Below are 27,013 nucleotides of genomic sequence, written 5' to 3'. Positions count from 1 at the left end.
CAGCCAAAATGAAAGTTGGGACCAGCGCCGGCAAAAATGAAAAAGTTGGGACCAATAAAAACCATTTTTCCTTAGTTTAACTATCATTATATTTTTAAATAATATAAGTAAGCTAGAGAGTATAAAAAATTAAATAATGCAACACAACATAACGGTTACTAATCGGTTTAAAAAGGATCTGGAGTCTTTTAGGGTTTAAAATATTATTATGATGATTATTATTATTGTTAGTATTATTATTTCTATTATTATTATTTATGTTTGATATTTAAATAAATGAAACAAATACTATATATATAATATATATATTAACGGAAAAGTTAAACAAAAAATTTATTTTGAACCTTTAATACGGTTTGGTTCGTTAAACGGGTGGTAGAAATGTAACTTTTTTTACGTAGTAAAAGGTTATTGACAAATAAAAGGAAAAAAATAATTACAATAAAACAAAAAAAAATCAAAAACCAGGCCTGAGGGGTTCGAACCCGCGCCCCAAGCCGATATATAGTCTTTATGAAACAGGCCTGATCAGGCCAGCGTCATTAGTTGGTTATAAGATGGGACTGGAAATAGATATGTAGATGGTGCAGTTACCCAATTGTTTACATAAACCCTAATTCCTAATTTCTTCGAATTGATCAACAAATACACGATGTTGATTAAAACTGGTTTAGGGTTATTGATTACTAGTTAGAAACGAACTGAAAGCAAAAATTAATTACTAAAAACGATGACGAATTAAGGGAGAATTATGAACTTGGATTCATGGCTCAAGTTCGTTAACAAAACTGGTCTTGTCGGCTTCGTAAGTTGAAATTGAGTTAATACTTAGTGTTGTGATGTTGGGAGGAAGGTGTGGTAGGGTTTAATTGCATTATAATCGTGTTTATATAGTTTAATAGGGCCGAATGAGACATGATACGAAATTAATTGCATTAGCTGTCAATTCGTAATGATTTACCATGTTTAGGGTGTTGCTGGAACGCGTTTTGACTCACAAACGATTTGGTATAATCAATTTCGTTGATTAGGTCGAAGATTAATGATCAAGAAAGAGGAGGGGTCTAAGGCATCGGTGGTGAAGGAGAAGAAGGAGGGAAAAATATTTTGTGTTAATTTTACAATTTGGTCCTTGGTCTTTAGTCGTGGTATAAAAGTGGGTAAATTTTTAGTTAAGGGTGGATTTTGCACATTCATGATAGTTTTAATATTTTATTAAATAAATGAAACTAAAACCAAGTGGCGGGAAGTGAATTAAATAGCCAATGATCTAAATAATTAATAAATTATTGATATTATTAAATAACGATAGTCCAAATAATAATAAAAGTTTTAAAAATGGGTTGGGTTTCGGGTTTTAAAAATAACGAATGTTACACTAGCAAAACAAATAAAACATTGCAGACTTTGAAGATCTTCTAGTCACAACTTCAGCACATGTCCTGAGCGACATGCTTCTAATGACGCTAATAATGCTCAACAATTGGCTAAAAAAAAGAAAAAAAACTTGATATGCACGGTGAAGTAGATTCCGACACCATATTTAATTATAAATGTTGAAAATGCATTTTCTTTTGTTATCATATAATAATGAAATTACTTTTTATTTTGGTTTTTAAATTTTTATATTTTAATGTTAAAAAAGTCACTGTTAGTTTGGGTGTACAAATAAAAGTCATTTTCATATTTGAATATTCTTTACATATAAATGAATAGAAAAATGATGGGGGATGAAAAAGTAATTTTAGAGGTAATTAGAAAAATTTTATTTATTAGTCATTATTGGAGGGAAGATTTAGGAAGGAACAACAGAATGTTAAATATGGTAGTTATTAAGAGATGAATTTAATAAATATAAAATAGTAGTTTTAACAAGAATATTCACCTAATAAATATTTCTTACATGTGCTCATAGGACGCACACAAGACACATGTTAGAAAATCCCTTTTATTAATGTGCTTGGAAATTTTTTTTTAAATTACTATTTTTGTACTGATATTTGTAATATTTGTGTGTCTGCTATTTTTTAACTGAGAAATGTATGAAATAAATAGATCGCACCATGCTACAAATAAGAAACTAGTATTAAGATATTACGAGGGTATTAATAAACTAGCAGAAAATGAGTATCATGTTGTAAATCGTCACCACGGCCACATCACACACTAGTGTGTGTACATACAAAAACATGTGTAAATCTCACCAACTACTTATAGTTAACCACTTTATCTTCATAAATGCTACAGGTGTTATTGTGTGATGTTACCAAGATCATAAGACAGTGAGAATACCTTAGGTTATGAATAAAAGATCGCATTTGACTTTTCATGTACTTTTATTTAATCTGTTTATTTCCAAACTATGTGTACTAGATGGTTGAAATTAGGGGTGGCAAATGGGTTGGGTTGGGTCGAAACGGGTCATGAGTCAGAACGGGTTAGGGTCAAAACGGGATAGGGTTGTCCTGGTTCGGGTCGGAACGGGTTAGTGTCAACAAGTTCATGTCAGAACGGGTCCGGGTCGGAATGGGTCAAGGTCGGAACGGGTCAAAACGGGTTTTGGCTTGGGTTTTTTTTTTTTTTAAGAAAGAGGACACCGGAGGAAACGTTTTAGTTTTTTACATTTTTCGTTTTTGATTTATATTTTGAGTTATGATTTTTTATATTAATTTTTTTGAATTTTTTATGGGTTTTATTAACATTAAAAACCCCTAAAAAATTCAAAAAAAATCATAACTCTAAATATAAATCAAAAACGAAGAAAGTAAAATAATTAAAGTGTTTCCTCCGTTATCCTCCTACCTAAAAAAAAGAGATGAACTGAAACCGAAAAGTCGACAAAAACGAAACAAAAAACTAAAACTAAACCGAATTGATCGAAACTGGAAAAAATCAATCAAAACGCAACTAAAAAACTGAAACCAAACAGAAATAAAACTGAAAAACCAACCAAAAACGAAAATGAATCCGAAATCGACCAAAAATATAGAAAAGAAACCGAAAGACAACCTGTCCAGTGCGAAAACTCGTGTCGGCTCGAAACCTAATCTGCGCCAAAACCTAAACCAAACTTGTTCCAATCCAAAACCCGTTTCAACCCGAGCCTGCCACTTTTCCTTAAGACACTAACCCACATCGACCCATTTCTTTAAATTTTTTTGACCCATTCTGACCCGAAAATAAGGTGGAATTTCAAGTAACCCATTTTGACTCATTTAGTTAAAATCTATGACCCAAACCAACCCATATGATTTTTAAAACAACCCAAATTGACCCATTTGAAATGGTTTTGGTCAAGATTGCCACCCCTAGTTGAAATAATGATAATGATTTTATTGTTACATTTAATAGTGTTACATATGTTTTGAGCAATCGTTGTGCCCCGACGTTAATCCACCATTAGTCGGGGTGTGACAAAAGTCGAAACGAAGGGAATGAAAAATGTGTCCATGGTGTGAGACTGTCCAGAGATGTTACATGAGGATGATCCTCGAGTACTGCCAAGTCGGGAAATAGAGTTTCATATTGATTTGTTGCCTAAAGTCTAGCCCATCATGAAAGCGCTTAATGTCTCGCTCCATAAAAATGAAAGGCCCAACTATAAGACATCCTAGATAAGGGGTTTAATCAAACCGATCATTTCTCTGTGGAATGCTCCGGTGTTGTTTGTTAAGAAAAAAGATGACAATATGAGAATATTTATCCACTACAAATAGTTGAACAAATTCACTGTGAAGAGCACAAATAGTTGAACAGATTCACTGTGAAGAGCAAGTATTTGCATAATCAGCTGCAAGGAGTAAGCTGATTTCCAGAATATGCCTCAGATCAGGCTACTTGGAGAAGCAGACATCCTGTAAACGACGTTTTGTATGTGATATAGACATTACCAGTTTCTTATGATGTCTTTAACAAGGATTAGCAAAGCCCTTGCAACATATATGGATTTGATGAATAGGGTATGTCAACCGATGCTAGATAGGTCGGTTATTGTGTTCATAGATGACATGCTGATCTACTTAAGAAATGAAGCGCATCATGCTTGTCATCTTAGAGAAATGTTGGAAAAATTGAGGAAGAGAAGTATTATGCAAAGTTCTCCAAATGTGCCTTTTGACTACATGAGGTTTAGTTTCTTGGACATACCATCTACCTAAGTGGAATCATGGTATATTCTTCCATGTTAAAGCGGTAGTGGATTGGAAACTCCAAGAACGCCAATAGAAATACAGAATTTCTTAAGACCGGTGGGCTATTATTGTATGCTCATTCTGGCTTTTTTAAAGATAGCTTCATCTTTGAATAAGTTGACTCAGAACAGGGACGGATATAGTTTACAACCAAGGGTAGCATCTGTTATCCATCAACTTTTCGTCGATAGCGTAATTTTTTCGTACTTCGCTACCCCTGAAAAAATATTGCGTTACCCCTATTTGTTTAAAGTTCAACCAATTTAAAAGTTCAAATCAAATAAAGGCTAAACAAACTTTATATCCCAAGCAAATTAAAGCCATTAACCTTTTTTTCTTTTGTTTGAACGAGAAACTTCAAACAGAAATGTACTCAACAGAATTATCATTTTTTAAAAGTTCAAATCGAATAAAGCCCAAATAAAGTTTATAGCCTAAAGAAAATAGAACCATTAGCCTTTTTTTTTCTTTTGGTTGAAGGAGAAACATCAAACAGAACCAGGCTCAAATTCATTGTTTTGAGGTTGAAATTTTTAATACGGTTTTGGATATGCAAATTCAAGAACTTGAAAATAGATTCAGTGAGGTCTTAACTAGTTTGTTAGAAAATATGTCTAGTTTAAATCTATGAAATTCGTTTTCAAAGTTTGACATATCTAAGATAGTGGCATTTTCGAAGATGTATCCGAATGATTTATCTCAGGTGATCATACGACCTTCTATACACTTTAAAGGAAGATGATAAATTTGTAAAATTGGGTGGAATGTGTCAGCTTGCTCGTGTAATGGAGGAAACCGGAAAGCACACCACTTTTCATGTGGTTTATCGAATATCGAAACTAGCGTTGGTTTTACCGATTGAAACCATAATCGTTGAAATATGTTTTTATAAAAAGAAGCTTATCAATACGGGTTAGCGCAAGTGAATGAGTGATGAGTATTTGAACAATGCTTTAATTTGTGCAGTTGAAAGAGAAGCATTTGATAGGTAAAAGAAGAATGTGTAATGACTCGATTTCAAGCTTTAAAAAGCCGAAGAGTAGAAATTTGCATCACATGTGTTTAGATATATTTATTATCATGTTTCTATTTTGTTTCGTTTACCTTATATGAAATACAGTAAAAAAAAAGTTTTTGAACGTAACACCTGAGATTTATGTCTATATTTGCCACCGACTCAGAAGGAAGTGAAGTTTTTATTGAGGCATGACCCAAGAGAACGCATTTAAAGAGTTAAAAACTTTTCGGTAATTGTACCAAAATCTCAAAAACACTCATCAGCATGAGATTTACGTAAAATCACTTATCATGTGCTTCCTTTTAACAATATGATTGTTCCTGAGACCAGGGGTGTTCACGGTTCTGTTTTGACGGTTTTTAGATCAAACCATGAGCCAAACCGTTAGTAACGGTTTTTATTATCGAAAACCAAAACCAAACCGTTGAAAGTTAAAACCGAACCAAACCAAACCGAACCGTTACTAACGGTTTGGTTTCACGGTTTAGGCTTTCCAAGCCTCTATAAAATATAAAATTAAAAGCTTATTCAAAATGAACTGAATGTGTAGAAGTGGAAGAACAATATATAAATGTTTTTGCATATGTAGATGGAGTTTTGGAATTAATAAGCAGTAATGATATTAATATGCAGATGTTACATTTTTGTGAAGTGTGAAACAAGTGAAACTATGCATCAAATGATATTAACAAGCTTTTGTATGAATCTGGAAGTAGTTGATTAAAAAAGTTCAGAGGATATCAAGTTAGATAAGATTGGAAACCCATAAAAATTTCTATTAAATCTTCAATGCATATACTAAAATATTGTTATATAAAATATATATAAAAAGACTAAAAATATATAGTGTCAAATCTTACGGTCCGGTTCGGTTTTATACGGTCGGTTTCCGGTATAAACCGTAAACCAAACCGTTCGCTACGGTTTAGAATTTTTGAAACCGACCGACCAAAAGTTAAATAAAAAAACCGACCATGAAACCAAACCAATGACCAGTTTGGGCGGTTTCACGGTTTAAAACCAAACAGTGAACACCCCTACCTGACACTCATGCACCTTGATTCTTAACCACTAACTTGAGAGATTTACTGAAAATCAAAATCTAACATCAGTTATGTTCATCCGGTCAATGTTCATATACACCCATCCCAATTTCTCTAATTTTGACCAAGCATGCACATCTTTGACAAAATAAATAAGTTTTTTAGATATTGCATAGAAGCCCTTCCACTTCTTTCATTAGTCATATTTTCACAAACTAGGTTTAAATACAATCACATACAGTACAACAAGGATTTCACCTTTCACCGTTACTGTAAAATCTATGCATTTCAATGTGTAAAATCGCTACTCTTTTATACTCGTATTTAAATAAATTTCGCATATTAATTCATCAGTTATATTATTATAGAATCACGTATTATTTATTTCTAGTTAGTTGCATTATTATCATATGTGCAATTACATGAATCTATATTATTTCATCATATACATGTTTAATCGTTAATATAACAAGTTGAACCGGAAATGCCTATATTAATATATTATAAAATGTAAAATTTGTCATTATTAATTTATTTTTCCTAAAGTAATTTAATTTATGTCTTCAATTCAAATAATAAAAAAACCTTCTAGAATATTCTATTCTTGATCTCTAAGATTTGCTTTATTCAAATTTTGAATTCAAAACCTAGTCAAATTTTATCTCTAATTTATCTTAATCTTTTCTCTAAACTCCCCTATAAATAGAACCCCTTAGCATCCTCAGAATTCACTCCAAATCTGCAAATTCCAGAGCCCCAAGGGTGCAAAGTCGTGATCATCCTCCCTCTCAAAGATTCACAAGTCGTTTCCTTTTCTAGTAAGTTTTGTTTTTTTAATGTTTTGTTCTTTCATTATTTAAAAAAACCTTTTATTTCAACCCTTAGATCTCGGTCATAATATATCCAAATCACGAATTTCAAAAGCCTAAGTTGGGTTTTTAGGTGTCTAGTATCTCTATAATTTTGGTGTGAACTTTATAATCTTTAAAAACGTTTTTATTATTTTTCTTTAAAAAAAGAGTCTTACTGAAAATCCTAACAGCGAGCTTTATTCTCAAAACGAATGTCATAACTCACACATGTTTGTGAATTAGGACGCAATTTTTGGATATATTGTAGAGATATGAATTACACAAGTTCTCCAAATGGAATCGCCTTAATTCATTAAAGTATCGATTTTTAGTGATTTTTCTACTACACTGACTCCGAATCAGACCCCTCGGTAGTCTATGAATTTTATATTTTTTTTAAATAAATAATAAAATCGTATGAAAAATATTTAAGGTTACAAAATATAAAACTTTTGTCACACTCCAACCTATGGCAGAAATGTCGAGCGCGAACTATTGGTTCACAGCTCACAAGGCACTATCATGCGAAAGTTATATGACAATATCTAATTTTTTTACTTTAATTCAACCAAGTATACAGTCTCTATCAATTTCAAATAAAACCAAAACAATTAAAATAATTGCATCTTGTCTTTTTATTAATAACCTAAAGTCTTTTCTAAATAATCTTCAAACATTTCAACCACTCAAAAAATAACCAGCAATATGCGTACAAAATAGATATATTTGTCAACAACACATGTTGAATAAGTAATCACTAGATTTTTGATGTAATAATATAATATATAATAATAAATAAGCAAATCAATATTGTGAGTATCAACAATTAAATATTAAACAAATAAGGAGCAAATAATTGGTGTTTTTTGACCATTGCCTAGCAAATCGTGCTTTGGCTACTAAAACGAAAGAAATACAAATAAAGGTGTCGGTTAACCATTACCTAACGAATCGAGCTTTGGCTACTAAGATGGCGTATGATAATACTTTAATGTGATTATGATGGACCTCTCCGAATGCGACAATTAAACAAATAAGCAAATAAGCAAGTAACATTTAACCGTTCAACACAAGTTATGATTTGCTAGTTTAAATGTAATAAATGAACTGAGATAATAATATGTTTAATATAATACGGTATGCATAAAGTCCCCAAAACGGTTTTGAAATTAGTAAAATTGGGGAGTGATTACTCATCTTAATAATTGGTGAGCTAATTGATAAAATACTAATATATAAACGAATCCTGAGCCTTAAGCAAGCTGACTGATTCAACACGAACTGGCATGGAACTTTGATACAATAAACTAGAATTAAAAAAAAGTACCTATCCACTGGAATCAGATCAAACAGATGTGTAAAACTCAAGTTGTGAGGTTTTTAATATTTAAGCGGGCTGGTACTGTTCAAAATCCAAACTCCAAGTTAGAAGTCAAGTTCTGGTCAATACACTCAAAATTTCAAAACAACCCTAATAGTCTTCTGGCTTAAAAGCAAATTCCGATTAGAAGATATGGTAATTGAAAAACCATTAAAATTGACTTTTATGCCCTTAAACGGGTCGGAAAGCAGTTGACCGATAAAACCCCATCAATCAGTAAAATTGATTAAGGGCTTTTATTAGTTAGATAAAAAAACCAACATTTTTTATGAAGACAACTTACCATGGAACATAAAGGAGAGATGAGAAAAGACGAGTCAAAGAGTCTCAAACACCAAAGTCAAACCGTAGATGAAAAAACTTGAACAATCTATATGATATTGATAAAGGAGAAGAGGGATTTCATGGGATGTAAGAAGGACGGCTGAGTTGCAGTAAAAATTATGGTTTGGAGATATATTTTGATTAAATACAAACCCTTAACTTCTTCTTTTAGTTAATAACTCGCTTTAGGTAGCCGAATAATGAAGTAATGACAAAATCAAGTCAATAATCTAGGGATTTAAAATTGGGCGACAAGAAAATGAATCATGACATGTTATAATATCAGAGGACATAACTTGGGGCTTAATTTTATGATTTAGGTTGATTTAGGAAGGATTTAGCATTAAACGAAAATTAACAAACAAAAATAAAAAACTGAACTGAGCGACGGTAGGGCTACGCGACCGATAGTATCGCGACGGGTTGAGATTTTCCAGATTTTCCAAAAAGTCATTTTTAGTCCCTGAAGTTTCATAAAAGCGTTTTTTAGCCATTTTAAGAGATTTAAATAGTTTTTAAAAGTTGTTTGACGAGTTTGAAAGTCATAAAAATGTAACATAAGTTAAACCAATTTAATTAGCAATAAATACATGTTTTATTAATACGAAATATCCGAATTGCATTCCCGAGTCAGGTAAACGAACACGAATTCAAATACGGAAAATCCGAAATGTTACAATTTTCGTGATCTAGCTCAAAGGTTTACTATTTTAAAAAATTAGTGCCTTGAACAACAAGCAACCTATTTGTTTATGGAAAACACAAGTCTAAAACTCTAAGCTATAAAGTTATCATTTGAAACCCTAAAATCCAATTATACTACCAATCAAACACCAAATCTTTAGATATTCAACCAAGGGTTCAGTCACCAAGGCTACGGCCTAAGGAAAAACCAAGTGACGTGTCCAGGCGTGAATGAACCCACTTGCCTTTTCCTGGGAACCCGAGTTCAGAGATTCTATTTCAACGAAATAAGTAACATCCTAAAAACAACTTTCTTGATCTTTAGAGCTTTAAACCAAAGTGTTGCAAGTTTCAATTTATCACCAAAAAAGGTGAGTTCATAGCCCCTTTTTAAATTCTTTTATTCATAGGGTGGAAAACATGCAAACTTCTTTACTCTATGTGTTATTCATGCTATTTGATTCAAGCTTTATTCATAATATTCATTGTGTGTGATTATTACAAGTGTATACCTAATCGCATGTACAACCATTAACTTGTTAAGCCTGTGGTAGTATGATGATAGATCTATTGGCCCAACCCACCCACTTGAGGTCTGTGTGTTCAGAATCTGATGATCATTAAACATTAAACATATTAGTCTAATCGTGGATTAGACGACTCACTAAACTTGTCAGAGATTTGGTTGTAATCACAAAAGTATACAAGTAACTTAACACATATAGAAGTTTTCAACTTAAAACTCATTTTCTATTATTTTATTAAAACCTATGTTCTCACCAACTATTTTCAGTTGGCACTCTCACATGTTATTCAGGTATTGGAAATTTGTTTGTTGAGGATTACTTGGTGCAAGACATAAGATTGCATAATTGGACCTAATTTACTATAAAACAATTTATTTCATTGTATATATGTATTGGTTGATATTGAATTGAATTAAATAACTATTTTAACGCGTGGTATCATGTGCTACGAACAATCACCGTCTCGCCCTAACGTATTCCGTCATCGATCGATCGGTGACAATTATTCTTTCAGTTGCTCTTTATAAAACCTGTTACATCTAACATATAAAGTATATAAATATATGTACTTCACATTTATTTTATTTAATGATTTTAAATCTTTATCTTCATTTCCCTAGTAATTATTTTAAATATAAAACTATATACAAATTTGGGATGTTACAGATGATGGTGGAGTGGTGGTGGCGACAATGGTGACAATGGTGGTGGCAACTACAACGATGTCGGTGGTGATGGTAGTGTGGAGAGAAAGGGGGAGGAAGAAGGGGAATAGTTTTGATGTGTGTAGAACGAATGATATTATGGCCTTGTGTGACAGGTAACTTCAGTCTTCATGTTAGTAACTAACCAGACACCCTCTTTTTTCATTCTTTGAATGTCACACCCCAATCCAGGGACTAGGAGTGTGACCAACAGTTGGTACCTGTTTTGTAAATGTATCAGAGTAGCGGGTTTATTTTAGCGGAAGTCTTTAAATATTAAAATATTAATTTACATTATCAAAATTACTCGAAAGTTAAAACATCCGAGTTTCAGTTTTATAATACAGTGATATTAATAATACAAGGATTTATAATATTCAAAAATGAGCTATCTCAAGCGATCTTCTATGACTCCAAATCCTTGTATCCCATCTATTGTCATCTAATTACCTGCAATGGTGGGAAAACACGTCAGCTATGTGCTGGTGAAACGTTGACTCGATAAAACAGTTTATAACAGTCGTTAAATACAAACATAGTTTTCTGTTTCACAAACTCAGTAAGAACGCCTGTCATTCCCGAGATTTGTACCACTGCCCTACACACACAATTCAAAGGTTCCCCGAGTACATAGCCCATGTTCGGAGACAACTTTCCCCTAGGCTATGTAACCCTGTTGGAGAACCAGTTATGACTGACTTGGTTTTGTCTGCCAATTATCAGTTATGTTTGGATCCAGACACATGTGTATTTGGTCTGAGTTGCTTTTTATTATCTATTTTGTATTATAATGATTTTAGAGATAATATCTAATGTAAACATTTATCAGACTTTTTGCAATAAACAACCTGTCTATTACAAGAGTAAAATCAGTTCAGACCATAAAAGGTTAACGTGTTCACCTTGTATAATCAGTAGGTCATATCAGACTCTTGAACTTCAGTATGCTATTCACCTATATTTATAATAGGTATGCATAAGTACTTAGTTGATATTATTCAGCAGACTTTAAGTCTGTTTCAGTTCAGCAGACTCGAGGTCTGATCAGCAGACTCTTAGGTCTGACCTAACCTTAGTATAGTTATAGTCGTTTTATGAAAATACTTTGGATTTACATATGACGTTTGAAATAGCACGCTTTGGCCTAATAAAGGATATCACGTTGGCAAACTTCTCCAGGTAAGCAAACGGGTCCCGCGATTGATTGGGATGTATACGAATTGCTTTCCTTAGACAAGAAGAGTCTACTAATGATTCCCCTTTCCAGTTACTACGTGCCCGTCAAAATATAGTTTTGATAACATTACTTCAAGTGGAAGCAACGTCTTTACTTTATAAAACATTACTTGGAAAATAGTACCAGTTTAACGACTATACCTTTAACTAAGTTATAATTATGTATTTAAAGTAGCTAGTAAAGTAACTTAACCTTAATCCTACCTTAATCGGCTAGTCGAAGTCAAAGACTAAGAAAAACAGCAGCACTTTGGCTTATGCTTCGTTTACGGAATCAGCAGCTCGTTTAGCAGCATAACAACACCTCGTTTCTTCGCGAGAACAGCCCTCGGAACCCCGGAACTTCCTAAAATGCTTCCTGATGTTAACTATGTGAAAACTAGGGTGAAAATGGGATGAAAACGACTGAACTCGTAGCTGCCCTATTTATAGCCGAAGTTGTGCATCTTCGCGTATCACGAAGATGCAGCCTATGGTGGTTCGCGATACGCGAAGTTGCATGTCCGTGCTGCCATGTGTCGCCACGTCACTAGATAAGTTTTGAATCGTGTGCCAACAACTTCGCGATACGCGAAGATGTTCAGCTTTGCATCTTTGCGGTACGCGAAAATGCATAAATTTCAGAATTTATATTTTCAGTCCTCCTACTTCAGGATTTGGCATTTTAGACCCTTCAACTTCTAGAATTTACAATATTGGCCCAAAACTAGATGGGGTATTTTCACGGTGTTACATTGAATGATCAATTCCATTCTATATGTATCTTTGTATCAAACTAGTGATTTACCCGCCACGTTGTGGCGGGGCAGCTAGTAAAACCGCTAGCGTTGAAACTCGGGTTCGTAAAACCTGAGTGTTACAAAGGCGAGTCAAAGCAAATTTGGACATTATCAGTTAGGCTCGTTACACTACTGACACCGTTGCTAAAACCTGAGCGTTAAAACCCAAAAAATAAATTGGTCAAGTTAACATATAAAATAAAGAGTCGATGTTTATTTGGTCAAAAAAACCGGGCGGTGATAAAACCCAGGCGTTGTCGGTCCTAGGCATTAAGGTGGTAACTCGACACGAATTCGGTCGGTTTCCGTAACCTTCGTTACGGTACCAAAGCTAAAAACGGAAAACATATAAAAATTGAGGTGGACCAATGGGGTGGCGTCGGCCAGTAAACTCAGGCGTTAATAAACCCGAGCGTTGTCGGTCCCACGCTTCGAAGTTATGAGCCTAAGTGAAATTAAAAATTGGGTTTCCGTCACATTTGTTACCGTAGAGAAATTACCACAATAAAAAGAACACTAAATTGGCGTTCGGTCGGCTTCCGTTATGTTCGTTATTGTACTGGAAATTAAGAAAAAAAAAACAAAATGCAAAGTCTAATAAGGTTACGTCAAGTGGTCCAATCGCCACTTAGCGGCGCCAAGCTCCTTAGTTGTTAATAATAATAATAATAATAATAATAATAATAATAATAATAATAATAATAATTAGCAATTTCAAATAATTTAACATTGTTTTGTTTAAAACTATTTGTTTTCAATTTAATACAACTGTTTAACAAAAATTAAAATCAGAATCATGTAATAAGTAATAATAAAAACATCATATACAAGATTCTTGTGTCCTATGTAATACATGAACAAGTATACATTATTTTTAACATCTCTTGCATCCCACTTATTAAGCATGAGCGAAACGCTTTGATTTAAGTGAATAAGCATAACGAAACACTCTGATTTAATTCCTAAGTGAGCCCAGTGAGGAGTGAGGGGCGACCAATTATCTAAAAAGGGGTGGAGGCATGTTATGTGATAATTCGGGTTAATTAGTTTTCTTGCTTGCCAAGTTGGGGTTTCTCTATATATAGAATATAACCAAGTAGGGTTTAATCTATGAGATTTATTGTATTAGTGTTTTTGAGTTATATTTCCCTATTATAATAAAAGCGAGTTTTACTTTATATTGTGTGTTCGTTATTTTGTTTGTGTTCTTGATATCGATTCAATCCATGAATTGGCATCAGAGCCTCGTTAAAGAACCGAACAAATAACCTGATCCGATCACCGCCGCCGCCGAAGGATTCGAAGCCTGTAAGGCCCCATTCCCGGCAACCCTACTTTGGTGTTGGATTTACTCATAAACACAGTTCTAAAATCAGAGTTAATTAAGAACTTTCGCGGAAAACTAAAAACATCAATCATCACATTACAAAACGTCAAATCATGTCTTAACATACAAGTTGTCTTTTAATAAACATTAACATAAAATAGTCATGACGCTTCTTCATATAAGTCAGTCTCTTTAGCTCATGCCATGTGTCCCTCCTCAAGCCAGCTGCCTCAATCTATTTGCCTGCACGCATACTAAAAGTCAGCTACGTTGAGTGAGTTCTAGTTAATCAATTAACATACATTAAATTCATATCCTTACTCATACGTGTCCGAAGATACGTATTCATACCTTACCTATTATTACTTCTTTCATACATACTTTATATACATGAATACGTACTTACATACATTCTTTCATAAAACCCTATGGTATACCATAAGCTATTCTATCTTAAACATCACAGATATTATAAGGGTCTGGTCCCTAACATCACAGATATTATGAGGGTCTGGTCCTATCATCTCAGATATTATGAGGGTCTGGTCCCTAACATCTCAGATATTATAAGGGTCTGGTCCCTTCTGTCTCGAATAACCATACCTTTATCATACGTGCATACTTTACATATCTTCTAGTTATAAATATATATACATACTCGTTCATACAATCATTATGTAACAATACATTCAATAAACAATCATACACGTATCATACACTTACCAATCAAGTAAGTGTATTATCTATCACATAGGAATATGCACACAGCCCCGAAAACATAACAGATAAAGGGGCTAGAACTCACATGGAGTCGGTTTCTCTCGCCGTTAATGGTAATGGTGCCCTTTCTTAGTTGTGCAGGGCTAACTGTACAATACATTACGCATGTCAATTATCCATTACTACGACTTCCAACATCTAAGTTAATGATACCCTCAACTAACGGGGGTCCGTGGGCAGCGCCCCTGGTAGCGAGGTCTAGGGGCGGCAGCCCATAGCAGGGTCCAAGGGGCAGAGCCCCTGGCTGAGGTTGAATCGGGTCACATTTTAATAGCAACTTAATAGGTCCTTTATCAAAAACGCATCAGAAAACGAATCGGGTCACGTTTTAATAGCAACTTAAACAATTTCGCATGGGAGGAATTTCGCATGGAAGAATATCGCTTCGGATGGAAGTATTTCGCTTTGCATGGAAGTATTTTGCTTCGCATGGCTTTTTCGCTTCACATGGAAGTATTTTGCTTCGCATGACTTTTTCGCTTCGCATGGTCATGCGATGCGATTTCCTTTTCATGCGAAAAACCCATTTTTACTTCATTTTCACTATTTTAAGGCCATTTTCCTCTGAGACTCTTCCTTAGGACCCGATTCTACACTTTTTATGAGTTTTGGGCCGTACCAACTTTGTATACTCGTGTTTTCATGGTCTGAACATCATCTTTTGTCCTACAACACTCCCGTGAGGTTATAACTTACCAAGTTTATGTTTTTCTTACGTTCTACAACCCGATCTATCGTTCTATCAGTTTGCATGTCGAATCAACCACAAAACTTACCCTCTTAAACCAAAACTCACCTTTTTGCTTTGGGTTCGGTTCGGATCTGGACCAACTCGTAGATCGGGACGTGTTCTTGTCGTTTAAACGGTGTTTACATACGAGATTCTTCCTTCTTCTTACACGGATTTGAATCCGGAATGTAGAGAGAAAGTGTGTGTGTGTGTGTGTGTGTGTGTGTGTGTGTGTGTGTTGTGAAAGGAAATGGTGAAAGGGTGGAGGGGTTGGGTTTATATAGGGGTTATGGGCCCCGTAACCCACTCACAATTCCAAGTGCAAATATTATCCAAACACTTAACACAAAACTAATTTAACGACACACAGTTAATAACAAAACTTTCTGTTATTTACTATTTAACAAAAGTTGGATGTTACAAAGCCGCTTCCATGATTAGTTTGCCGCCGCCGAACAAGGAGCTGCTGCCACCACCATCGATCCGATCGATTAAGGTCGATCGAAGGTAACTTGGCCACCAAGGTTTGAGCCGTCGTCAAGTTTGTTGACCAAGAAATCTTTCAAACACGAGGTTTGATTGAAGTCGGGTTTTACAACACATTATAACACGCTGTTAAACTACTCACGAAAAAGGAAATCAATGGGAGACAACGTTCGGCCACAAAAGGGTAAAGAATCCGGGCCATCATCCGTTCAACGTTCGATGCTTTCACCCAAGAACTAATATGATTGGTCTCTACGTTTGAAGGCCATTATTCATATTCACAAGGTATGGGATGCCATAGATCTAGGTTCGGCCGATTTAGAGATGAATGAACTCGCAACGGGGTTGTTGTATCAATCGGTGCCCGAGTCGTTGATCATGCAAGTTGGTGATCAAGGAACCGCCAAGAAGATGTGGGATACCATAAAGACTTGCCATGTCGAAACTGAAAGGGTTAGAGAAGCAAGATTGCAAACGTTGGAGTCTAAGTTTAATCGGTTATGGATGAAAGATTCGAAATCGATCGATGAATATTCTGGTAAGTTTTCCGGATTAGCTTCAAGGTTCTCGAGGAGCCAAAGTTAGTAAAGAAACTTCTCAATAGTGTTCCAAGGGCGAAGTATATCCAGATGGTAGCATCCCTCGAGCAGATCTTGGATCTCAAAACCGCAACTTATGACGACGTTGTCGGCCAGTTAAAAGCTTATGAGGAGAGAATCGAGGATGAGCAAATCCGTTCAGGTTCAGGTAATCAGACTAAATTATTATATTATAGTTTTGACTCTAATATCATAAGGGAAGCGAAGGAAGTCAGTCCTGAGGTTGTGGGGACCGAGGGCATGGCCGAAGCCGAGGTAACGGCCAAGATTAAACGAAATTAACCGGTGAGAAATCGAACCAAACTGAGGGCAAGGATAAGGTCAAGAAGGATCGATCCAAAGTTGTTTGCTACCGGCGTGACCAGTTGGGTAACTTTACATCGGCGTGTCCCAAAAGACGTGGTAAGACACATGAAGCCCACGTAGCCGAAACTGAAGTAGCTGATAAGGCTTTTTATATGCACGAAGTAGTCTTTTTAAATGAAGATAGTCTAATACCTAAGAGGTTCGAAACCAAATCGGTGGAACCCAACATGTGGTAATTAGATAACGGTGCTAATAATCACATGATAGGTAGTAGGTCGTTTTTCTCAAAATTAAACGAGTGGATTACCCGGAAAGCCAGATTTGGTGATGGATCATGTGTTGAGATTCGAGGCAAGGGATCTATTTTATTTCAAGGTAAGAAGGGCGGTCATATGTTGTTGACCGAAGTTTATTATATACCCAAGCTCAAGAGTAACATCATTAGTCTTGGATAAGAAACCAAATCTTGGTGTGATGTTAGGATGAAGGGCGAGTATTTGACTGTGTTCGATAGTGGTGGGGTTTTATTGATGCGGGTTACTCAATCATCCAACCGACTTTATAAGATCCTATTGAAAGTCAGTTAATCGGCTTGCCTTCAAGCCAAATTGGGTGATGATGCATGGCGTTGGCACGCTCGGTTAGGGCACATCAACTTCAAGTCGATGAAGACGATGGCCAAGAAGCAAATGGCTTACGGGTTACCAGATATCGTACACGAGAACAAGTTATGTGAATTGTGTTTAGTCAAGAAGCAAAACCTGAAACTCGTTTCCATTGAGTGCATCTTATCGAGCCTCACAAGTTTTGGAATTAATTCATGGAGACTTACGTGGGTCGATCACACCATCTACTATTAGAGGTAATCAGTATATATTTGTACTAATCGATGGTTTTTCTAAGTACATGTGGTCCTTATTGATGAAAGAGAAAAGTGAAGCGTTTGAAAGATTTAAACGGTTCAAGGTGTTAGTCGAGAGCAAAATCAGATCGATTATCAAAACTCTCCGAACAGATTGGGGAGGAGAGTTCACTTCACTAGCATGCAACCGTTTTTGTGAAGAAAGCGGGATTGCTCAACATTTGGCAACTCCCTATTCGCATCAACAAAACGGTGTTGCTAAATGCCGAAACCGAACCCTAATGGAGATAACGAGAAGTATACTCAAAGCGATGGGTGTACCAAATTACATGTGGGGTGAATCGGTACGTCATTCAACGTATATTATTAACCGGGTACCAACGAAGGCTTTAAAGAAGCAAACACCGTACGAGAAGTAAGAAAAAGAAACCAAGTCTTGAGCAAATTAGGGTGTTTGGATGTAAAGCATACGCAAAAGTCGAAGGGGTAAAGATGAAGAAGTTGGATGATTGTTCGAGACCACTTGTTCATCTTTGAACCGAGTCTGGTTCTTAGGCCTACCGGTTATGTAACCCAACAACCCGTAAGATTTTTGTGAGTCGGGATGTCGTTTTTGATAAATGTGTTGGATGGAATTGGGAGAAGTTAAATGAGACCGAAGAAGGGGAACCGAGGATGTTCAAAATGGTTTGGGAAACTTTATTGATATTGGAACGGGTCCGATTAACCCAATCGAACCTGATCCACCCGATGATGGGCCTCACTCGACGACCGAGACCAACCTAGAAGCAAGCTCCACTAGCGGTCCGGAAAGCCTAGCTCATAGCAGCTCATTTAGGGGTTCCGATATTGTGCATGTTGGCTTAATCGGAAGCCCAGTCTCAGCCCAATCTCCATAAACCAACAACGAATCAGTAGCCCAACAAATTTTGAGGAGATCGAATCGTGTATCGGTACCACCAAGACACCTTAACGATTATGTTTTGTTTTATTATGATGATTGTGAACAGGTTTTGCTAGCAATCAATGACGAGCCGATGAGTTATCTCGAAGCAAAGAATCTAAGAAATGGATGAAAGCAATGAGGGCAGAAATCGAATTCATCAACAAAAAGGAAACATGGACTTTGGTTGATAAACCGAATGGGGTACAATCCATAGGTTTGAAGTGGGTCTTCAAAGTCAAGAAGAATACGGATGGGACTATTAATAAACACAAAGCTCGTTTAGTGGCAAAGGGTTACGTGCAACAACCCAGAGTCGATTTCAATGAAGTATTCGCACCAGCGGCTAGAATCTATTCGATTTTTGATGGAATTAGCAGCTTCATATGGTTGGGAAATTCGTCATCTTGATGTCAAAACCGTGTTCCTACATGGTGAGTTAAAGGAAGTTGTTCATGTAACTCAACTGGAGGGTTTTGAAAGAAAAGGTGAAGAGTATAAGGTTTACCAGCTTTCAAAGGCCATATACGGGTTAAGGCAAGCACCAAGAGCATGGAACATAAAACTCGATCAGATCCGAAAAGAGATGAAATTCGTAAAGTGTAAGAAGGAACAGCCTGTATACCGAAAGACTGGAGGTAAACACTTTCTAATTGTTGCGGTGTATGTTGATGATTTGTTCGTGATCAAAACGAGTACGAGGATTATACACGAGTTCCAACGAGACATGTTGGCTAAGTTTGAAATGTCCAACCTTGGAAGGTTAACATAGTATCTTGGAATCGAAGTTACTCAAAGTGATTCCGGGATAACGATTAGTCAACAAGGATATGCTCGAAAGATTTTATTGGAGATCGGTTTTACCATTATTAACCCAACTCAAGTATCAATGGCATTTGGTTTAAAGTTTTGAAAAGCTGAGAACGAAGAAGAGATTGATGCCAAGGCTTATCACAAGATTGTTGGATGTTTGCGATATTTACTCCGCACACAGCCTGATTTGTCGTATTCAGTCGGAATTGTGAGTCGTTACATGCAAAGTCCAAGAAAACCACATGGGTTAGCAATTAAATACATATTGAGGTACGTTAAAGGAACCGCAAGTTATGGGATAAGATACAAACGTAGCAGGTCTAGAAAGTTGGTCGGTTTTTCTGATAGTAGCACAAGGTGGACGAAGAGGATCGAAAAAGTACCACGGGTTATGTTTCTATTACGGGTCTTCACCCATTGCATGTTGTATGCAAAAACAACACATGGTTGCCTTATGTTCATGCAAAAGCTCAAAAGGCCGACATGCTCACGAAAGCTCTCGCACGAATCAAGTTCAAGGAGATGCGCGAACTGCTTGGAGTTAAAGGCCTTCCTAATCATTACTCAGAAATTAGGGGGTGAATGAAGGCCCAAAGTAATTCCTGAGTGAGCCCGGTGAGGGGCAGCCCGATTATCTAAGAAGGGGAGAAGGTCCGTTATGTGATAATTAGGGTTAATTAGTTTTCTTGCTTGGCAAGTTGGGGTTTCTCTATATATAGATTATAACCAAGTAGGGTTTAATCTATTAGAGTTATTGTATTAGGGCTTTTAAGTTATATTTCTCTAGTATAATAAAAGTGAATTTTACTTTGTATTGTGTGTTCGTTATTTTGCTCGTGTTCTTGATATCGATTCAATCCTTGAGAGTTAAATGCTTCCCTCCATCTGGCTGGAGGGAATATTAGCATACATACTAAAATTCTATGACATATTAACATGCATGCATAGCATGAAATGGAGTAAGACTAAATGTTGTGGTCCGCTAACCAGGGCGCAAGCCCCTTGCTTGTAGTGAACACCACAACACCACCTCGTGAACAAAGGCGCGAACAGCCTAGCGCGAGACGAATTGCGGCAGAAAAGGAATGTTCGAGGTTGTTGGGTCTTAGATCTTGTGCATTTGGTCTGTGTTCACCCCACTTTCATTCATTTCTTTAGTTTAATAGTAAAAAGAAAATCAAACTTCAAGAAGAAGAAAGATGAAGGTTGGCTTTTTTGCAGGTAGCATGATTGTTATAAACTATTTCATGGTTCTTCTGTTCTATAAACTAAAACCTGGGTTTTTTATTTTTATTATTTCATAGCTAAATTTTAATGTATTTTCTAGCCTAATTGTTATAAACATTTCATGGGCCTTTGGTTGTAATATTTTCAGTCTGGTAGGTATTTTTTTTTATTTTAATATTAGTTTACAAATTTAGAATATATATATTTCTTTATTAGTCTAAATTCTGTTTACAAATCCGTAATATCAAATAAAAAGTTAGCAAGAAGCTAGAATTAACGGGAAAAATACCAACAAACAAAAACAGGAGAAAAGACCAAACCAACATTATCAAAATGCCTAAATAAATTTCATGGAATACTTGTTTTAGTGATTATTGTTTCTACAACCCTTCCAAAACACAATCTTGCTAGTTGGTGAAAACAAATGTTAGAATAAATGTGTATCAAATCAATTTTGTTTATTGGGCCTCTCATTTTTCTCAGTGTTGTAATCACTAGTTTCCAGTCAGATAGTGCGGTGGGCACTCTAGATTAATCAGGGATTAATGAGAATTAATCAGGATCAACTGGGTGATTAATCAACGTTTAATTGACGCATAGTCAAGATTTTTCAACTATAACTTTTATATATGCTCAAGCCTAATGAAAGCCATCTAACAGCATTCATAACAGGTCCTCTGTATTTATGTGAGCGAATTCCATATATTCTACGAAATGGTTTTGAGTTGAGGAGAGAAAAATGTTATTGTTCAAGATTAAATTTGAAAATCCATTATTCATACTCTATAATATTTTTATATTTGTTGAAAGTGGTTGTAAGTGGAGATGAGAGAAAATTAATGATAAAGGTATAAAAATATTATTTAACTAAAGTTAAAGTTAGTAGAGAGTAAAATGTAATGATTTTATTGTAATTATAAGAATTGAGAGAAAGGTTCTGCTAGGAATGGAATACTGCATAGAACAGGCCATGGGTGTGTGCATATTTGATCAAACCAAAGGCTTTTTATAGTAATCATTATTAGTTACCGCTAAATGACTCTAAAATTTAAATGCTATACTACCTTATGAACTTCTTTATTAGAAAACTAAGCATAACCAAGCCCACAAACACAAGTCATTAGGCTCACTAAACACAAACAACCAAACACCATTACACAAAACCATTACATCTTTTATGCACCAATAGTGAGCACCTTCTTATTACTTCCACTTTTCTTCCTAAACAGAAGCTTCCTCAACAACTCGGTTCCTTTACCCCGTTTCTTACTCGGCACAATAACCAAAGCCCCGGGTCCCACGCGCGACTTGCAGCTCCCGACACGAACAACCGGTAGTGGTACTTTCGTCTCAGTGGCAGTTATTGTCTCCTTGGTCTTCGGGGAGTTTAGTAGATCATCCATGTCAGCACCGTCCTCTGCCATGAGACGGTCACGTAAGGATGAACATTGACTTGACTTATTATTATTAGAAGTCAACTCTGTTGACTCTGGCAGTGGTGGTGGTGTTAGTGCTTTTAACTGGCGGCCGATGCTGAATATAGTCTCTTGACACTCCGCCAGTTTTGCAGACGCTGCGGTTATTTCCCATCCCTGCAAAATTTTCATAATTTGAAATCTCTTGATATTTTATGTAATCAGTCAAACGGGTAAAATAAAAGAAATCAACATATATAAGGAAACAGGTCAAACGGATTGCTAGCTGCGTATATTGTATTTTAAATGCAGACAACCTCCTAAATTGCTCTACTCTAAAAATTATATTATTGTCGTCATGATATAGTTAGTTATATTTACCGCATTAACTATATACATAATATAATAAAAGACCAAAAGGAATTTCAGGTCAATGCGCCCACTTTACTTACAGTCGGGACCAGCTTTGACTCTTGCACAACATCTACATTTGCCACATCTTTATCAGCCACACTGCACATTACATCTTCAGAAAATTAGTCCAGATTTCAATAATACAAAAAATGTTTAAAATTTTAAAATCAGAAAGCCAAATACAGCATTGACTTTGACCTTGCTAGTTGGAGTTGTAGATCAAGGCATGTTGCTTCTAGTTCTTCACAGCAATGACTTCTGTCTTCTAATTCCACTTTGAGAGCTGAAATATTCTGATTTGCTTCATTAATTTGAACTGTAGCAACTGAAAGTTTATGGTCAAGTTCCTCATTGACCAACTTCTGGTTCTCCAGTTGGTCCTCAATCATTGACTTTGACTTTTTTAGGTCTTCCAGTTCAGTTTTTAGGCTTGTTTCACTCTCAGGAGATTTCCAAGTAATATAACCACTAACATGATCTGAATCATAGTGGCATTTCAAACCTGTTTTAACTTCCTCCAAGATTTCATCAAAACCTTTTTCTGAAACACGGGTTTGCTCCAAGATCACGTTTAGAACGCTTTGTAACCAATCATTGGATGGATTGATGATGTCGCCTTGTGTAACAGGAACTAATTCCTTGCCTACAGAATCAAGATTACTTGCATCTGAAGAAACAATTGCTAATCTCTCCATCTCAACAAAATCATCCATCAAACTCATATCTGAGTCTCCGACCATTGTGCGCCGACTCACACTACTATGAGCATATTCTGCTTCCAAAACACGAATTTCATCTTCTTTTTTACGCAAATTTTCTTTTAAAATCTTGTTTTCTTCTTCCACTTCACATAACCGATTCATCATGAAAACTGTTCTTTTATCGTTAGACCCCGTTACCTGTTTCTTCACCAACAACCGAAGCTTCTGACACTCGGCCTCCAACTTCACCACCCGTTTCAAACTTTCTTGATTCTGTATGTTCGCCACGTCAGCACACCGGGTCCTTATCTCAAGTTCCCTTTCAAGAACCCGATATTCATATTTCAATATATCATTTTCCTTTTCAACAGAATCGAGTCTTGAAATCAACTCACTGAATCCCACTGTTGCTTGTGACATTTGGTGACTTACATCTTCAATGAGCTCTTCTTTCATTAAAAGAGCATTTGAAAGTTGAGCATTCTCAACCGTTAAAGTCGCAAGCTTTTTACTCGTTTCTATAAATTTTTCTTCCAATTTCTTATGCGCCCTTTTGATATTATCCACAGCTTCACTCACCTTTTGATCTTGTTCATCTTTTAAACAAGTTATTTGCTGTCGATAATCCTTTAACGCGGTGTTTAAGTTAACTAATCTTTCATTAGCCTCAGCTTTCTGTAACACGGCTTCTTCTAGTTCTTGGTTTTGCAAGGCCATTTGCGCAGCAGTCTTCTCACGGTCTTGAATAGTAATAAGAAGGAAAATGAACAATAAGATGTTTGAAATAGAATTGGAATATTGGATTTTGGAGGATTGATGGTTACCTGCAACGGCTTGTTGTGCGGTTTTTGCATGTTGGGCTATGAGATTATCTTTGGCATTGCATTCACAGAGAAGAGAAGCTACCTTTTCATGGAGGTTTTTCACAGTTCTCTCTAAAGCTGCTTCTTTGTCATACTGAAGCCTCTGTTGTATAGATGGAACATGTTTAGTGTATTAATAAGTTAAATGACTTTTTTTTAACCTATCATGCTTCAATTTTCAATATATATATATATATATAATAAAGGATCTCTCATGCCACGTGTCACCTCCATATCCACTCTCACAATTTTTTTTCGGCTCTCTGTTATACGCGTTTCTTATTTTAATAATGATTTATTTTTAAAGATAATGCTAATTATACTAACAATGCGCGTTTATTTTAAATTACCCCTTATTTAAGAAACTTTGAAAAAAAATTAAGAAACTTTTTAAATGGGAATCAAGATTTAAACCCTTATTGTACATATTTTATATTTCTTTTTATAAAATTTTAGTTTATGTAATGCATTTTTCCACCTGTAAGATGTACATAAAGATTTAAAAATTTTGTGTATTGATATTTTCCACCCCGTGTAGCACACGGGTTCTAAGTTAGTAATATATATACACAAAGGAAGGACAGGTACAAATTGATTTTCGCATGAGAAGTGTAAGAAGCAATCCGGACCTTTGATGAAATCAATTTAATGGTTAAGATTAACATGGTGGCAAATTGGTAATTAATTGAACATTAATAATAGCTAGGAGGGGTAAAAAGGAGAATTTGGCTCTTGTGTTGACTTTTTTCATTAAACAATAACTCCACCAATTTCTTTAAACTCAAATAGCTATTATATAACATTATAACTCATCATTTTGTTATATCATAAAATAGAGTATTTATTCTTTTAAACATGGGTATAATAATGTTATACTTGTATATAAAAAAAATGACAGTTTTTAAAAAGGTGTAACACACTATGCAATATAATTGTGTTATTATTCCATTACATGGTGCATTTATCTCTTTTACCATTTTGGCAGTATTTTACGTTTATTAAGATTTAGTTTATTAATATTTTTAATCAAATGTACAAAATAACTGAGAAACAATAAAAGAAGCTGGTATACATTTACTTTTTAACTGCAAAATAGATATATAATAATTCCTTCCCAAAAGAGGAACGACACACTTATTCATCCTCCTCCGGGCCCCATGCCATCGCCGGGCCCACCCAACCACCAACCGCCTCACACCTCCCTCTTCCGCCCACTCACCACCGCATCACTGCCACGTGGTCCCAAGTTATGGACCATCCATCTATCCACATGTCACCTCTACTCGCACGATTCTCTAATTTATGATTTTGTATAAAAGTTTCTGTTAATCCCTTTAAACGAAAGGGGTTTTCTTGTTCATGCTCGTCATTAAGAAAATGAGCGTGTTCGTGTTCGTTTATGTGTGTTCGTTAACAGTATAAACAAACAAACAAACAGAGATGAACGGGCATAATTGAGCTAGCACCAATTAGAAGTATATACCAACAAACAATTTGTTAGGCCTAAAAAGGTTAATTAAACTACACTACATTGTAATTAGCGAAATTTTAATTTCATAGAACTATATTGTAATGAGCCCAACAAACTTAAGTGAATATATAAAGACACATAAACGAACGCACTTAAACAAACAACAAAAATGAACATTAACGGTCATAAATGAACGATCGAGACATGTGTTCGTGTTTGTTTGTCACATGTCTCGTTCATTTAACTAAATGAACAAAATGTTTTGTTCATGTTTGCTCTTGTATTAAATAACCAAACATCACTACTAAACTAAATGAAGTAAATAAGCTAGTAGAATACCTCTGCTTCATTTTCAGATTCACTGTTTCCATCAATTGACTTTTGTGCAAATTTTTTCTTCCAAAGCCATGTTTTTTGGTCCATGATTTTGTGATCTGGTCACAATAATCAAGCCTACACACATCAAATAAACACAAAATTGAAGGCAAATATAAAATGTAAAAGATGCATTGGTAATTTACAAAAGAAAAGGTGGGATTCTAACTTAAAGCCAAGTAGAAAAATATATAAAGAATGTAAAAGAAAAAGAAATCTTATTTTTTTGTCCCCACTGCATGCTTATACATTTATTTATACAATAAATTCCATATGTTTCAACATAACATCACTCGATTTCACATTTACACCTCTTACACCTTCTTTTCTCTTTACTTATTGCCATTTAAAGATTAATCATTTAATGTAATAAAACCAAAGCACCCATGAAAGCAAAGGCACACAGAATTTGTTTAAAAGTTTTAGATTTGTAGAAGACTTTGAAGCACTCATGAAAACAGATAACTCTCCAAATTGTTCAAAACTGTTAAAATTAATAACAAGTAGTTAATTATCTTACAAACTCATGACTGAAAAAGAACATAAATCAAAACCCACAAAAGCTTACCTGACTAAACTCAGCTCAGAAGCATATACAGCAGTGATCAAAGTTATAAGCTTGGTTGAGGCATTTCATCAAACAGGTTGGCTGCATCACGGAAAGTGATGAAATTATGAAGAAACTTTGGTAGAAATGAAGTGATTTAAGAGACCCAGAAACTTAAGAAGCAAATGCAGCAGCAATGATAAAAGTGAAGGTTGGTTGAGGCATTTCATCAAACAGGTTGAGTGCAGCCGAGAAATAAATAAAAAGAAGTAATTATTATTATTATGGGATGAAAATGGGCACCGACAGATAAATGGGTTTGATGAGAATAGTGGCGTGGTGAGTGGGAAAATATGAGTGTGAGAAAAAGAAAAAGGGTGGCATATAAAAGTCATGGTGCACAGTACAAGCAGAGAC

General features: G+C 35.3%; 1 protein-coding gene across 2 annotated transcripts; it reads right to left on the bottom strand.

The window, feature by feature from the left end:
- Nucleotides 1–21,804: 21,804 nt before the first annotated feature.
- Nucleotides 21,805–26,706, bottom strand: LOC143592541 (filament-like plant protein 7). 2 transcript variants are annotated; one of them, XM_077072440.1, is made up of 6 exons: nt 26,618–26,706; nt 26,014–26,127; nt 24,165–24,306; nt 22,838–24,080; nt 22,678–22,738; nt 21,805–22,402 (listed from the first exon to the last, which is right to left on the bottom strand). In XM_077072440.1, exons 2-6 carry the CDS (start codon nt 26,095–26,097, stop codon nt 21,986–21,988), a joined length of 1,947 nt encoding a protein of 648 aa, XP_076928555.1. In that variant the 5' UTR covers nt 26,098–26,127; nt 26,618–26,706; the 3' UTR covers nt 21,805–21,985. The 2 variants fall into 2 exon arrangements, with proteins under 2 accessions (XP_076928555.1, XP_076928554.1); XM_077072439.1 differs by lacking the exon at nt 26,618–26,706 and having other exon boundaries at nt 21,806–22,402; nt 26,014–26,165.
- Nucleotides 26,707–27,013: the final 307 nt, after the last annotated feature.

The sequence above is a fragment of the Bidens hawaiensis genome, unplaced genomic scaffold (genome assembly GCF_021521415.1).
Source record: "Bidens hawaiensis isolate Kalapana, Puna unplaced genomic scaffold, B.hawaiensis_p1.1 tig00041035_1, whole genome shotgun sequence".
Classification (NCBI taxonomy): Eukaryota; Viridiplantae; Streptophyta; class Magnoliopsida; order Asterales; family Asteraceae; genus Bidens; species Bidens hawaiensis.
Note: the sequence above shows the minus strand (reverse complement) of the source record. Positions and strands in the feature narration are given on the sequence as shown.